The sequence below is a fragment of the Myxocyprinus asiaticus genome, chromosome 30 (assembly GCF_019703515.2).
Source record: "Myxocyprinus asiaticus isolate MX2 ecotype Aquarium Trade chromosome 30, UBuf_Myxa_2, whole genome shotgun sequence".
Lineage (NCBI taxonomy): Eukaryota > Metazoa > Chordata > Actinopteri > Cypriniformes > Catostomidae > Myxocyprinus > Myxocyprinus asiaticus.
Window position 1 is genome coordinate 43,330,901 of NC_059373.1, and position 15,849 is coordinate 43,346,749.

Consider the following 15,849-nt stretch of genomic DNA (forward strand, 5'->3'; position numbering starts at 1 on the left):
CTGGAAATAGTTTTTAGATATATATATAAAAAAAAAGTGTAATTAAAGGTATCTAAAAAGGCTTTCTTACTAGCATAGTAACAATCACATTACCTACAAATGATTTAATTATACAGTAGTTGTCTAACAATATTAAGCTGGGATAGGAGAAACAGAAAAAGTTCTGCACTTTAGCTTTGTCATAATCAAAGAACTTCACAATGCAGATTATGAAATGGAGATGTTTTTGTAAGATTCAGATTGAAGTGACTCCAGGTGTACCAGCAAACTTTCTCAGATTCTTCTTTGTGTAGATCACACGGCGATACGCTGAATTCTCCTCGGCTATTGTCAGTATAAATCAAACATTTCCGAATGAGAAGACCCACACACTGCTCGGACAGCTGCAGGTGAGACACTCAAACGTGTGTGTGTTTGAAGATTACAGTGATTCAAATTGAAATGTGGTGTGTATGCCCTTCAGATCGAGGTGGAGAATTTTGTTCTAAAGATGGCGGCTGAGTTTCCCTCCAGACGAGATCAGCTCATCTTCCTCATCAACAACTATGACATGATGCTCAATGTTCTTATGGTGACCTGATCACACACACTTTACACCACAGCCCATGCACCACATACCACTCGTGATGCATACTGTAGGTTTAAGATTTCCAATTTTGGTGTTGAATGCATCATGATTGTATGTTGTGTTTGTGTATGCTGTAGGAGAGAGCAGCTGATGACAGTAAAGAGGTTGAGGGCTTTCAGCAGCTCCTATTGGCAAGAACACAGGTACATACTGTACACACTGGAATTCTGGGATATTGAGTCCCAGTTCTAATTTGGCAACTGTTTTGAAGTAGAAAATTGTTTATCATACAGTTATGTAGGGCTTTGCAGATACTATCATATATCGATATATCGCTTTTCCTCAAGATATTGTATCAATACTTGCATCTCAGTATCGATATTTTTATTAAACTGTTTGTGTATTCATATAATGTCCAACAGTTTAATAATGAAGAGGAAGGTCAAATATGCGCGTTTTTCATTGCAGTCAGAGAAGCTTCTATGATGAGCAAGAGACTGAAACCAAGCCCGCAGGATTGACTATTTCTGTCGCGAACATGCTGGGCCTTTCTCACTTGATTGGCACTAGGGCCAGTTACATTTTTTTTTTTTCAATTAATCGCAATCTTTTTTTCTTTTTTTTTCTCACCAATTTAGAATGTCCAATTCCCAATGCACTCTAAGTCCTCTTGGTGGCGTAGTGAATCGCCTCAATCTGGGTGGCAGAGGATGAATCTCAGTTGCCTCCGCGTTTGAGACTTTCAATCCGCGCATCTTATCACGTGGCTTGTTGAGCGCGTTACTGCGGAGACATAGCGCGTGTGGATGCTTCACGCATCCATGCACAACTCACCACGCGCCTCACCGAGATCGAAACACATTATAGCGACCACGAGGAGGTTACCCCATATGACTGTACCCTCCCTAGCAACTGGGCCAATTTGGTTGCTTAGGAGATCTGGCTGGAATCACTCAGCATGCCCTGGGATTCGAACTCACGAACTCCAGGGGTGGTAGTCAGCGTCTTTGCTCGCTGAGTACCCAGGCCCCCCTAATTAGTCGCAATCTTAATTTGAAATCTCTATATGGATTCTTTAAATCCCAAGATCATTCTTTTCCTCCTCACAGAACCATCTACAATGCGAGTAAATACTCCATATGTGACCAAATTTTGTGCTATGCTACTAAAATATCTGTGATGTCTGTGTAAATGTTCAGATTTCACTCAGCAGCGACTGAGTAGTATAGTGGTGAAGAAGATCCTTTCCTTTGTGTTACGAGTAAAAGTTTGGTTTGATTTGTTCCCGGTAATGTGTTCCAAAGACGAGATCCATGCAATCCATTTAACATTGAATAAAGTTTCTTTTAATTCCCTTTTTGATCTGTCAAAAACAACATAAACAGAAACATTTCATTCTAATCACACATAGCATAGATGCTGTAAAGAAGCTGTGCGACTCCACTCACTGCAGTTAAACCTTGTGCACTGTTATAGACTCACACTTGTATTGTTCGCGGTCAAATTTGACCAAAAACATTAAACATTTTTCTTGATATAAAATTAATAAGGCTAACTTCAATTGTGTGTAGAAACACTAAAGTTGTGCATTTTATGCTAATTAAATTGTATCTACCTTTAAATGTATCTATTACACCATTGATTTGCATATGCAAATAAGAAAATGTATGTTAATTTAACTACAGTAAAAGTCTATACTTCTAAAAGTTGGAACATGAAGAAAACATGAGAATGTGTGATGTATGGGGGGCAGATTGAAAACAAAAAACAATTACATGGCTTGAAAATAATGTCATGACAAAAATATGGCTTTAGAGATCCACTAATTCATTCCTGGTTGTAGCACGATGAATTTGTGTGTGTGTGTGTGTGTGTGTGTGTTCTGCATTGTGGATGTGTTATAGTCTCGTCCCTTTATTTCTATGTGTGTGCTCTGCATTGTGATTGAAATATTGGTTTCATTTGACAAATTCCCCCAGAAAATTGCTCTGTTATTGTCTCGCCCATTCATTTTCCTATGTGCGTTCAAATTTGTTCCCTCACAATCCAGTCCAAATGTTTTTTTTGTGTGTGTGTTTTCAGATGGCAAATGTAGGAAAAGTAATCAAGCCTCGAGCCATTCAGATGAAGTATACAAAGTATACCATTTTTATTAAAGAAACAAAATTGATTTGGGTCAAAAATGACCAAACAGTGCATAAGGGTTAATTTGCACTCAACCAAAACGCTTCTTTGAGATGCTCACTGAACTGTTGCCATTCTTAAAGAGACCATATTGTTTTAGCACTTGTTCTACATACATATAAACAATGTAACAATATGGAATTTGTACATTTTTTAAAATGCAAAACATTTGTAAAATTATTATTTTCATAATGAACCAAGTTGGGAAGGTCCCATGTATAATTAACAGTATTATCTGAGAGAGAATTTCTTTTGTATGTAAGCAAAATGGCAAAATTATAACTGAAATATACTCAAATGAACCTGAAACAAATCAAATTGAGAGCTTATGAATCAGAATCGAATCATGATATCATGATGTATTGTGTTGTGAGGTGGCTGGCGATACTTAACCCTGCTGGTTGTGTGCGTCTTATGTGTTTTTGAGCAACAGGAGTTTATCGAGGAGATCCTATCACCTCCGTTTGGTGGTATGATTGCATTTGTGAAGGAGAGCGAGGCACTAATAGAGAAAGGGCAACTTGACAAACTTAAAAATGATGAAGGTAAGTGTAGTCATTAGGGATGGTCAAATTGTTTTTCTAGTTTGCCAGTTTTATGATGTCACCCATATGCTACATCTTGCTAAGAATCACTCTGCAAGCCTGTTCAGTTCTCTTTTGCTGTAATGCATGAAATCATGTTTCTGTCTGTCTGTCTGTCAGCTCGTATCACTCAGTTAGTGCGAGGTTTCTCCAGCACATGGAAGCAGTCTGTGGAGGCCTTGAGTCAGGACGTCATGCGTTCATTCACCAACTTTAAAAACGGAACCAGCATCATTCAGGTACGATCTCACAAGACAACTCTTTTCTTCCCATATGACATTATCGGTGCTATTCACAATCATTTAGTAGGCGTGAAAGATGTGCGTTGCTGTCTGTTTGTGTTCACTAGGGAGCGCTGACGCAGCTCATCCAGTACTATCATGGTTTCCATAAGGTCCTCTCCCAGCCCTCGTTCCGCAGTCTAGCGGTGCGCTCTGAACTCATCAATCTTCACCATCTGATGGTGGAAGTCAAGAAACACAAACCAAACTTCTGAGCCACACTCTGAGGTCACACTCAGTAAATCAGCAGTCATTAATGGAGTTTGACAGAACACATCTGCTGTAGTTAGAGTTGAAGTGATACCACTGAACTCCTCAAAGCTCAGTTCCAGAAGATTTTTATCATATTATCTGCCGTCCAATATAATGAACACGATTCTGAACATTTGGTCCGTCTTTTGTGCTTTAAGTAGACTGACTATGGGCTTAAATTTGATTCATTCTCATTTCTCCAGTTATATAATTTGTAAAGGTGTCTCATATGGATTTGAAGCAATCATTCATATTTGGACTTTCTTCTCTTGTTTGATCTGAAATACAAGGTTGCATTCCTGCTAGATGTTTACTAATGAGCGAGTGAATTTTGAAGTGACAGATTAATTGACTAGACGATTATGAATACTGTGAATCCAACAATGGTAACAGATCCAAGAGTCTTTTCTGATGTCTCAGGAGGTTTTATGTTTGCATTGCCACTGTATATAAGAAATGAAAGCATTCCATGTATTCAAATAAAAGTCTGATGTCTAAAGACTCTAGAAGTGTTTTTGTCAGTTGGGACAATAAAAACTAAGCCGGGTCCATCAGTCAAGAGAAAATGTCGCCTATTTTGATGTGAAAATGTATATTTACAACAACAAACATAACTGAATTTAGTTTTCTCTTTGGCAGCAAGTCTAAATTCTGGCTTTTAATTGACGAAATCTATTAAAATCGTGACCAATCAACCTGATTTTAAGAATGCGCTGTTTATTGAACATTAGTAAGCTGTTTAATATGGCTTCGACAGTTCCCCAAGCTATGAAATTCAAACGGACTGTTAATAATACACAATTCCTCACAAATTGTACAAGTTCATATATTCAGTATATTGACCAACAGCAAGGCAGACCAAAGCACTCAAAATACATAAATATAAGATTTTATACATTTGTTTTAAACAAATGGGCATATGAAATTGTGAATTGTGTGACACATCAGCATCTTGCAGTGTCAAATACTAGAATGTTGTTTGGATGTAGAATTTAATTCTGTTTCATTAAAATCCTGTATACATCATAATTATTTGTTTCTGATGGAGCTCAGTGATCCGTTTCCTCTCAAATTCTCCATCGTGAGGTCCCCCATTAGAGTCAACAACTAAACTATCAAAATAATGATGCCAGGCTCCGTCACGTGTAGGTCCAAACCCAAATACATTCACCTGAGAGAGAGAGAGAGTCAATTGCTGATTCAGTCATGTTAAGGCACCTACTCATAAACAATTATTTTTATATTTGATAAAGCTGTATAGTCATGTTGAATTAAAATAAGTTTCACCTGTGGCAACCAACACAGCTTTTGTTAGGGGCCAAATACCAGCTGCGGTAAAGTTAGTTTTACGTTTGACATTAGTTGGATATTCAGGTTCATACACAATAAACTCCAAGACCGCTTGACTTAAACATGTCAAACCACCTGCAAATTACTCAGAATATTATTCCCTTTATTGCACAAGACATATTTATGGGAGTTTTTCTTTGGTAGTTTTTAGATAGAATATTTAATCCCTGTTTTTCAATAGAATATTTGGTCCCTTTAAATCTATTAAACTCCAAGAGGAGTTTAATGGATATACTGTATATAAAAGCAAACCAAAGTATACTAATAAAAAAAGCTTTGTGCTGTGTAATGGTGCGTTCACATACAACGCGCGAGTTTGACCACTGAATTATAATTTTGTGTTTAAACTTAAGTTCGCGCGAGTAACGCGAACCCACGAGTATTCCCCCTTCTCTTCCGGAAAAGGACAGGAGGAGGGGCTTCTACGACAACTTGCCTTTCCGCCAACAACCATGGCCGATATCACAACGATTGCTGCTCTGTATCTGTTGTGGAAGTCCCAGATACGTATGATATCATCCGGAGGCCCATACAGCTCGGTGAATTTCACCGCCTTCTCCAGGAACTGCGTCTGGATGATTGCCGCTTCGTCCGGTCTCTGTACATGTATGACGTTGTGTCATACAATTCCGGGTGCCCACACACCGTTACAACAATTTTTTCATCCATTTTTCCAGATTTCTTCTGCTACTACGTCAGTGACATCCGGACAATCTCAATGCTGATAGGCTTTAGCGACAACGCGTCATGCGAATTTCTCGAATGAAGCGATTTCGCATGTTCGAGTCGCGTCATTCGCTTCATTCGCGCAGCCCGGCGCGAATTCGCATCTATTCGCGTCTTTGCATTGACTTTGTATGTAACCGCGCCACGCGAAACACTCGCTTCACGTTCTATGTGAACGTACCATTAGGAGAAGTGTTTTGGCCATGGAGATTAAAAGATTAATAAGATTCTATCTATCTAAAAACTACCAAAGAAAAACTCCCAAAAATAAGCCTTGTGCAATAGAGGGAATAATATTCTGAGTAAATTGCAGTTGGTTTGACATCTTTAGGTCAAGTGGTCTTGAAGTTTAATGTGTATGAACCCGAATATCCAACAAATGTCAAATGTAGAACTAACTTTACCGCAGTCAAATACTAAAGGTGTGTAAGCACGTGTTGTTTCTATTCATGTTCTTATTAGTACTCTGCCATTTCTTTCTCAGACTACTAAATAAATGTCTTTAATTGCCATAACATGGCATAATTGTTAGGATCATAAGGCCCAATATAACTATATTTTACACTTATTCCCCAAATTAAAAATATATTTAAATAAATAAACTGATAAACATTGTATATAATCATAAGAATTATTCCTTATATACAACCTCCATTATTAAGAAATAAAATAAAGCAATACACAGAGTAATTAGAATTACAGCTTTAAAAAAAATACAAAGACAAATCAGAGTCCCCACGTATGCAAGGATGGAGTGGAGAGAAATAATATCAAGGAAGAATATAAGGATGGAGTGAAAGGAAATATATTAGATGGAGAGATCAAAAACAAGTAAGATTAAGAACCAAAAATTTGACAGATGAACTGCTAAAAGAAGCAATTATATTATATGATGACAATTCTGTCATCATATCAATTTCTGACTTTTCTGGTTAATTTAAAAAGCAATTATACTGCCCTAAAGGCAAAATGCCAAACTGAGTTATGACTGAAACAGGTCTCCTATGATCTGTCCAGTGACAGACGAGTTTGTCTCATATGAAGAAATTCAGAGAAACCACTGTGTGAAAATACAGTAACTAAAAGAGATTCAAGTAAGATGCGAGGAGACAGACATCAACTCTCTCATCAGCCACACTGAACTAACAACAGGGGAAACAGAAGCATGTGTCTTTATCATTCAGGTCCAGTATTTCACACGCAGTGCAATTTTGGGGAACTGTGGAGGGAGTGGGAGTCAGGGAGATATTTGCAACATGATCACACGTGAAGTCGGCATGATGTTTCTGATAGTTTTGGTACCCTAGGATCGGTGACTGTATGCCGACGCGATGACATGCACTATTCTTATCAGACATGTTTACAGTGGTTTCAGTGTGTATAACTTTCCACCTTGCGGGTATGGGAGCATACTGCATCAGATGTGTGGGAGTCTAGGGTTCAAAGCCAGACAGTAACCACATTTGAATAATCAATGTCAAGCATGATTCAGAGGTTTTACTTTTCCCTCTAACATTACTTTTGTACTCCACTAATGGTTAAGGTAAGGTTTGGGTTGGGGGATAGAATCTATAAATAGCTTGTATGCTTTTCTCTTCATTGTATAATGTCCTGTAAAGCTGGACTGTAAATCTTGCTTCACTACTAGCTTCTGACGACCTCTCCTGGACATAAATGGAGCTCACACGTGCTCATATGCCCTACAACACTTACTGCTTTGGCCACTGGGGGCAGTGTTTCAAAATTTCTGTCAACGTATACCAATTTTGACGAAAGAAAAGTCGGTCTACTCTTTCCGATTTCACTGTGCGATCAGGCTGGATATTTGATAAGAGGGAGCCTGTGGTACATTAACAGCAGCCACATGGTAACTGCAAGAGACACCACCAGGCTTCTTTATGGGCATTAAAAACATATGTATTGCACAAAAATATCCCTTATCACCGTTCTCGCTCATGTGACGTCTCTGACTCTCTGGATTGCAGCAGCCGCTTCTTGAGTGTATCATTGCTTTCGGCCAATGACAAAAATAGAAAAACACTACACATTTCTGGTGCTGTTTTGTGATTGGTTGGGGCGGTCTACAGCCCACCCTCAGTGTTTGTAACACACAGCCTGCCCCATATTGCTTTTAACCAATGTACAAATTGGAAAAAAATCTCATATTTTATTTAAAACTGTATTTCCCAAATGTTTAATTGGGTGAGCAAGACTTAAGTTTGGGTGGGCTCAGCCCACCCCTGCCCATGCCTACATCCGGCCTTGCAGTATAGCAGCATCAGTGCAGCGTGTTTATTGTGTTTATTGGAGTCCCACAGACACCCAGGGCCAAGAAAAATGGTGTTGAGATAATGGCTGTTCTTTTCCTTTTATATATATATATAAACGCATTAAAACATTTTGGATATGTTTTCCTAAAAACTGTATGCTTGAGGAAGCCTTGAGAAATAATTTACAACACTGAATAATGTCATAATTATTTATAAATCATGAGGGCCTTCATCTCAACAACCCCGAACACCAAGCCACGTTTGGAGCTGCACATCTCATGGTAACGCTTTTGGTTTATCATAAGCTGCCGCCGAGCAGTTTAAAATGAACTGTTGTCAGTAACTTTTAACATTACAGTGATAGGCTATACTCTTGCTGCAAAAATTCTTTCAGCTTGTGTGCTGGCTGTGTAGCCTAGACTGGGCTTTTGAACCTAAAATGGGGATATGTTCTAGTATGCTGTGCGTAACAGGACCTGGTAGATACAAGACTGGCATGCATTTGATTGATATTAGTGTGTTTAAAGATTATGTGCATGTTCTGAATGCACTGATAATATACACTCACGAGCACTTTATTAGGTACACCTATACATCTACTTATTCATGCAATTATCTAATCAGCCAATCGTGTGGCAGCAGTACAATGCATAAAATCATGCAGATACAAGTCAGGAGCTTCAGTTAATGTTCACATCAACCATCAGAATGGGGAAAAAATTTGATCTCAGAGATATCGACAGTGGCATGATTGCATTTCTGTAACTGCTGATCTCCTGGGATTTTCACACACAACAGTCTCTTGAATTTACTCAGAATGGTGCCAAAAACAAAAAACATCCAGTGAACGGTAATTCTGCGGATGGAAACACCTTGTTGATGAGAGAGGTCAATGGAGAATGACTGGTTCATGCTGACAGAAAGGCTACGGTAACTCAGATAGCCCCTCTGTACAATTGTAGTAAGCAGAATAGCATCTCAGAATGCACAACACGTCGAACATTGAGGCGGATGGGCTACAACAGCAGAAGACCACATCGGGTTCCACTTCTCTCAGCCAAGAACAAAAAGCTGAGGCAGCAGTGGGTCTACCATCTGTGTACGAGATCGAGATTCATCACACCAGGTGATGTTTTTCCAGTCTTCAACTGCCCAGTTTTGGTGAGCCTGTGCCCACTGCAGCCTCAGCTTTCTGTTCTTGGCTGACAGATCTGGAACCTGACGTGGTCTTCTACTGTTGTAGCCCATCTGCCTCAAAGTTCGATGTGTTGTGCATTCTGAGATGCTATTCTGCTGTTCGTTAGCTTCATATTACCTGTTATACGGCCAACAATAAATCTCAGAAAAGTAGAACGACTGCACTCATTCATTAACAGTAATTGTACCAGTAATATAGTAGCCTATGTTATATAACAAGGTGACAATATGCATGAAATAAAAATAAAAAACTGCTCAAACTCATTAAAAAATCTATTTTGTGAACATCTACTACACACAGTGTATTGAGTAAAGTCTATTTGCATGTGCCAATGCTATGTGCGGCCCATAAAAACTCATGTACATGCAAAAATGCACCTCCCTCTACAGCACCCCCAACCTAAATCATCTTCCCACGGCCCTGCAGACACCCTACACCAACCCCTAACCCTCAGCCCAAAGTATTCTTTGATTTTGACGCAGTTCAGTCGAACGCGAGCCAGTCAAAGTATACTCCATCTGACTGTGTGCATACATAGGCGGTTGGCGCATGGGCACTGCGACTGTACATGACAACAGGGTATTACTTTTCAAGAGTTTAGACCTATAAAGATGTCTTTATAGTCCTTCAGACTCAAGTTATACAAATTCAGGTATCTCCTGGCCTCTTTAATCTCCTGTTGTTTACCAGCAATTACATCTTCTTCTAGCACATCTTCGTGACAGCAACGGCTCAGCTGTGAGTGTTGCCACCTTTTGGGCCCACTAATTAATGCAAATAATTCCAGACGCATTCACATTCAAAAATGAGCGGTTAGAAAAATCAGGCTGCGTGCGTTCAGTGCTCGAGCACTCTGCTGATGACGAGAACTGCGTAATTTGTCCTGTACGTGGACGCTAAGCGTCTGACCGAAGTATACTTTGGGCTCAAGAGTAGTTTAGCAGCAGTTTACCTCATCACAGATGTGCAGAGCAAATATGATGGAGATGAAACCAGTAGATGGATATATACCACGATTCTCCAACCAGCTCTCATACACGTATTTCATAAATGCAGGATGAAGAATCATCACCTTTACAAAAGCAAACAGAACTGTCACTATACAAACCAAACCAATCCAAAGGAGATATGCTGGTTCAAGTCCTCCTGAGAGGTTCATACTTACATGGTTGGAAATTGTGAATTTAGTTGGAAATGATGGACCAGTTTTGCAATATTTATATTTTTTTTCACTTACTGATAAATACAGGAAGCCTTTTAGCACCAATGCAACAAAATATAGAGCAAAGCAGTGCATTAGGCGTGTAAATGATATGTTATCTATTTTATAATTTTCATGTGGCCACATATAATGTAATTTTGTTGCACACGTAACACATTTAGTTGAACACCTGTTGTCTCATAAACCAGCTTAAAGAGTCATATTTTCTAGGAAGCTTTACCGCTATTCTTCATCAACAGTACACACAAACTAAACTGTACAGTCAAAAACCACAACTACAACTGAATTATGACCAATACCAATTTGCTTCCGCCATGATTCTGTAATTGTCACAAGCTCAAAGTTTCCCACTGGTAATTACAACTTTGTGGTAGCATTCATGCATGCTCAACTCATTCTAATCATTCTAACATGACTTGAATGCACCACTATATAGACCACTTTTCCAACCAATGGATTACCAAGGCTGACAAAACTGTTAATTCATGAATTTAATAATTACTCAATGCCTACCTTGTTCATGTCTGCTTTTACTGTGGGTCTCACATACATATATGTCCTGGGAACAAAAGAGATCAAATATAAACAAATGTTTAATTCCATCCATGATGCAAATATAACAGTAAAATGAAACTAACACACTGGGAAAACAGGAGTCCCTTGCTATTTTAAATAATGGAGTTAAATAGAGTCTACAGAGATGACTGTGAAATCTTACAAAGTCCAGGTTAAGTTAGCCATAGCACTTTAAACTCTCAAACTTCTCATTTCAAAACTGTTCTCACGTATCAATGTGTTTGGTGGTGAAGACACTGATGATCCACTGCAGATCCAGAATCTTGAAAGGCAACAGCACAAGGTGTGTAGCATCATCCATGTCCACAGCGCTCTCGGGGTAAATAATCCGGTGAGTGGTTTTAGACCCCACGTCCCGTTCAAAACCCTTTGTTGAACCCTCATTCATCCTAAGATAAGATCTCACAGGTAACTCATAAAGGTTTGGTAAGTAAGTGAAACCAAGTTAGCTGGTTCTACTCTATGCCCTATTTTAAGAGCACAACATCTTAAGTGCTTGCAGTAGTACGTCAAACACGCAAAGTCACTGTCCATGGGCAAGGAGGTGTGGAGCTTTTGTGCAAAAATGCACTAAATCTTGCGTAAGTAGGTTTGCAAAATGCACGCAAAGCAACAGATAATGAGCCATACTTTGCACACAAGCTTATTGCTAATAGATTTACCATACTGTAACTAGGGTATGAAGACTTCTGTATTATTCAAAAAGGAGATGATAGTTTCCTCATTTAATACCTAATAATGAAGTCATTTGAGTCTATGAGAGAACCATAATGTGATCTGATGAGGTTCCCTGAGTTGCCCACTACAGCACAGGTTCTACAGCGGCTGGGACTGGTGTCTGAGTAGTAGTTTTTATCTGGGAAGAGAGAAAACAACACCTCCACCACTTTGGTGTAGTTGGTTACAGTTGATTCACCTTGTAGACCCTATAAAAAAAAAAAAAAAAAAAAAAAAAATATATATATATATATATATATATATATATATATATATATATATATATATATATATATATATACTGATATATATATATATATATATATATATATATATATATATATATATATATATATATATATATATATATATATATGACACAACATTTTCACCTCACTGATTCTGGATCCAAGCCTAGCATTATTTATACATTTTTCTCAGAAACTTACACCCATAGATGAGCTGATGTCCTCAGGGAAAACTACTCCTGTTAAGGGATTTTAGAAGTTTGTGCAAAACAACAAACTTTCACTTATATCGACTAATAAAATTTAAAGCAAAGTGCATGTAAAACATTCTGACTGAATCACGCGGTGCTTTTGGGTTCAGTAAAAAGGTATGTAAATAACCTCTTATGATTGGCTGACCTCTTCACATGAGAAAAAAGATAAAACTTTGTGCAGCAATCAGACAGATTCATAAAACAATCTCAAACTGTTCAGATCAGACTGAAATGATCAGCGATCTTGTTAAAAATAAACACTGGCAGCTCGTTGTTGGGATTCTTCAGAAGCATCTGCAGAGCAGCAGGTGCTACACACAAACAGCACAAGCCATCACAGACCTCATTGTACTCTTATCGTTAGTTCTTCTGATGTTTAGGACTTTTCTGACGTATTTTCTGAAGTTTCTGAACACCTAATTGGTATCACCGACGTGTAAATGTGTGTGGTTATGTACTGATGTTTTAATATGAATGACATCAGAAAGTTGCAGGAAGTTTAGAAGTTTAGATTCGTTTTTGGAGTTTAGTAATATCAATAAATGCTTTGTTAAGTTTCAAAAGTTACAGTATATTTTTATAGCACATCAAACATGTTTATATCAAAAGATCAAGGAAAATTTGATTCCTTGTGACCCTTTAAAGGTGGATAAAATGTTGTACTTACCCTCCACCATGAATAGGTGTTGAAATCCAGAGCGCTATTTTTGCTGTTGAGCAGTACGTGAGTGGTGGGTCTGTATCGCTGATCAAACCACTTATTTCCCTCCGAATCCATTGCGCAGTTACACATGCATGAATCCTCCAGAAAACTTTTGGTAGGTGTTTGGTAGAAGATAAATATACAGAGAATGGTGATGATGCCCACAGATGCAATGAAATATCGAACACTTCTGTTGTTATGCATCATTATGTTTGTAGTTACTTTGGAAGAAATGTGTTAGAGGTGTTCTTTCTGAAACCAGAGAAATAAAAGCACATTACTATATAATAATACTATATAAAACAAAAATCCTAAAAACTATTATTTCAGTTTTAATGTAAATGTACTTGTATTGTCAGGCTGAGTCCACTTTTGTGTTTAACCCACAGATTTTACATTATTTTACTGTTACAGTTCATTCTCATATTAATATGGATAAGATAAACAGGCTGATAAAATTAAAGCTCTGAGTCTCTGTACCTGTGAGCTGAATATTCATCTGTTTTTACAGCTAGCCAGTCTCTATGTTGAAGAGTTGTGTGTGCACGCGCTCTTTAAAATGACTTATGCAGGTGTTGGCTTCACAACAGTGGGTTGGGCATAAAGCGTACATGATCCGTTTTTTTTTTTTTTTTTACACTGTAAACATGCATTTTAAAGGCAGAGAAGTCTGACTGGTTTTATTGGTTTTTAATTCATCACATGCTCTCTTTGAATCCTCTGAGATATCTAGTTCACACCTGTTTCCGCCTGTTGTACCAGAGGTGTGTTTTATGCATGTGACAAGACATTAATGCATTATCAATGTTGAGTACTGTGACAAAACAGTTTACTAAAGTACAACAATAAATTATTGTGTAATGAATGCAGGGCTCGAAATAAGTGTCAGAGAGTTTTGGGCCAGTTGACAGAGTTGTCACCTTGTTGTTACATTTGTTGATTATGTACATGTGTTTTTGTGTCTTTCAAATGTAAGAATTTGGTTGTGTGTGATGTATTTCACATTGTTCTTGTGAATTCTGCTGTTTAAATATGTAACCAAAGTAAAGTTATCTAGCCGACTAACAGATGATGTTTTGTCAAAATGGCTAAAAATGTCTTGTGATTTGAAGCATAAAAAAAAAATCAGTAATGTTTTGCAAAAGTTCTCATTGTGTCATAGTTACATTATAGTATAATTTCCAGCTATAATTGCAAATTATTAATTGAATAAATTGTTTTATTAAATTGTTTTTATATAAAGTAAAAAACAAATTGAAATAAAATCTATCATCTATCTGGATGTTAACACTTTATTAATCTATCTGTCTGTCTGTCTGTCTGTCTGTCTTTCTGTCTCTCTCTCTCTCTCTCTCTCTATATATATATATATATACACACACACACACACACACACACACACACACACTGGCGGCCAAAAGTTTGGAATAATGTACAGATTTTGCTCTTATGGAAAGAAATTGGTACTTTTATTCACCAAAGTGGAATTCAACTGATCACAATGTATAGTCAGGACATTAATAATGTGAAAAATTACTATTACAATAAAAATAAAAAAAATTCAGAACATCTTAAACTACTTCAAAGTGTTCTCATCAAAAAATCCTCCACGTTCAGCAATGACAGCTTTGCAGATTCTCGGCATTCTAGCTGTCAGTTTGTCCAGATACTCAGGTGACATTTCACCCCACACTTCCTGTAGCACTTGCCATAGATGTGGCTGTCTTGTCGGCACTTCTGACGCACCTTACAGTCTAGCTGATCCCACAAAAGCTCAATGGGGTTAAGATCCATAACACTCTTTTCCAATTATCTGTTGTCCAATGTGTGTTTCTTTGCCCACTCTAACCTTTTCTTATTGTTTTTCTGTTTCAAAAGTGGCTTTTTCTTTGCAATTCTTCCCATAAGTCCTGCACCCCTGAGTCTTTTTGACCTAATATTGACCTTAAGACATGCCAGTCTATTGCATACTGTGGCAACTCAAAAACAAACACAAACACAATGTTAAGCTTCATTTAATGAACCAAATAGATTTCAGCTGTGTTTATAATGGCAAGTGATTTTCTTGAACCAAATGATCAATTTAGCATGATTACTCAAGGATAATTTGTTGGAGTGATGGCTGCTGGAAATGGGGCCTGTCTAGATTTGATCATAAATGACTTTTTTCAAATAGTGATGGTGCTGTTTTTTACATCAGTAATGTCCTGACTATACTTTGTGATCAGCTGAATGCCACTATGGTGAATTAAAGTACCAACTTCCTTCTGAAACAGCAAAATTTGTATTTTATTCCAAACTTTTGCCCGCCAGTGTATATATTACACATAAAAATGTATGTGTTTATTAAGTGGTGCAACCATCTACTTCTTCAATTTTTCCTAATAAAAGGCATATCACTCAATATGTCACCACTGTAAAATACACAAATTAATGTGTTCTGTAATATCAAATATCAAACCTAGAATCTTTTTTTTTTCTTTAAAAAAGTGTGTGTGTGTGTCAGGACATATTAATGTTTCTTTTAAGGATAAATGGGTCATTGAAATGACACTCATTTTTCTTTTTTCAGGTAAAAAAAAAAGGCTCATTAAAAGCTAAAATTCTTGAAAAAGAAAAAGAAAAAAGATATGTTGGCCTAAGTAGTTTGGAACAATCTTTTAGTTTTATTTAAAAAAAGTGAAACAATTTTATTTTAAAATATTAATTGAGACTA

The 15,849-nt window shown here is 37.5% G+C and overlaps 2 protein-coding genes across 2 annotated transcripts in view; one reads left to right on the top strand and one right to left on the bottom strand.

Annotated features, from left to right (window-relative positions):
• The window catches only part of vps52 (VPS52 subunit of GARP complex), a 29,913-nt gene extending 25,545 nt beyond the window's left edge, over window positions 1-4,368 (top strand). Inside the window, exons 15-20 of the mRNA XM_051663179.1 lie at window positions 294-389; window positions 464-571; window positions 706-771; window positions 3,186-3,297; window positions 3,457-3,575; window positions 3,686-4,368. Of these exons, the coding sequence (XP_051519139.1) occupies window positions 294-389; window positions 464-571; window positions 706-771; window positions 3,186-3,297; window positions 3,457-3,575; window positions 3,686-3,832 (648 nt within the window). The 3' untranslated portion in view covers window positions 3,833-4,368. The remainder of the gene's footprint in view (window positions 1-293; window positions 390-463; window positions 572-705; window positions 772-3,185; window positions 3,298-3,456; window positions 3,576-3,685) is intronic.
• A 131-nt stretch (window positions 4,369-4,499) lies between these two features.
• On the bottom strand, window positions 4,500-13,692 carry LOC127420753 (CMP-N-acetylneuraminate-beta-galactosamide-alpha-2,3-sialyltransferase 1-like). The gene is made up of 7 exons (XM_051663280.1): window positions 13,614-13,692; window positions 13,098-13,385; window positions 11,944-12,137; window positions 11,421-11,600; window positions 11,149-11,194; window positions 10,366-10,485; window positions 4,500-5,040 (listed from the first exon to the last, which is right to left on the bottom strand). Exons 2-7 carry the CDS (start codon window positions 13,338-13,340, stop codon window positions 4,876-4,878), a joined length of 948 nt encoding a protein of 315 aa, XP_051519240.1. The 5' UTR covers window positions 13,341-13,385; window positions 13,614-13,692; the 3' UTR covers window positions 4,500-4,875.
• Between the last annotated feature and the right edge of the window lie 2,157 nt (window positions 13,693-15,849).

Excerpts from the sequence above, each read along its gene's own strand:
- LOC127420753 (XM_051663280.1), bottom strand. The coding sequence starts at position 13,340 with ATGATGCATAACAACAGAAGTGTTCGATATTTCATTGCATCTGTGGGC. Across the intron at positions 11,601-11,943 it reads TCAAATGACTTCATTATTAG|GATGAATGAGGGTTCAACAA; the intron begins GTATTAAATGAG and ends ATCTTATCTTAG. Across the intron at positions 5,041-10,365 it reads CTCTGCACATCTGTGATGAG|GTGAATGTATTTGGGTTTGG; the intron begins GTAAACTGCTGC and ends TCTCTCTCTCAG.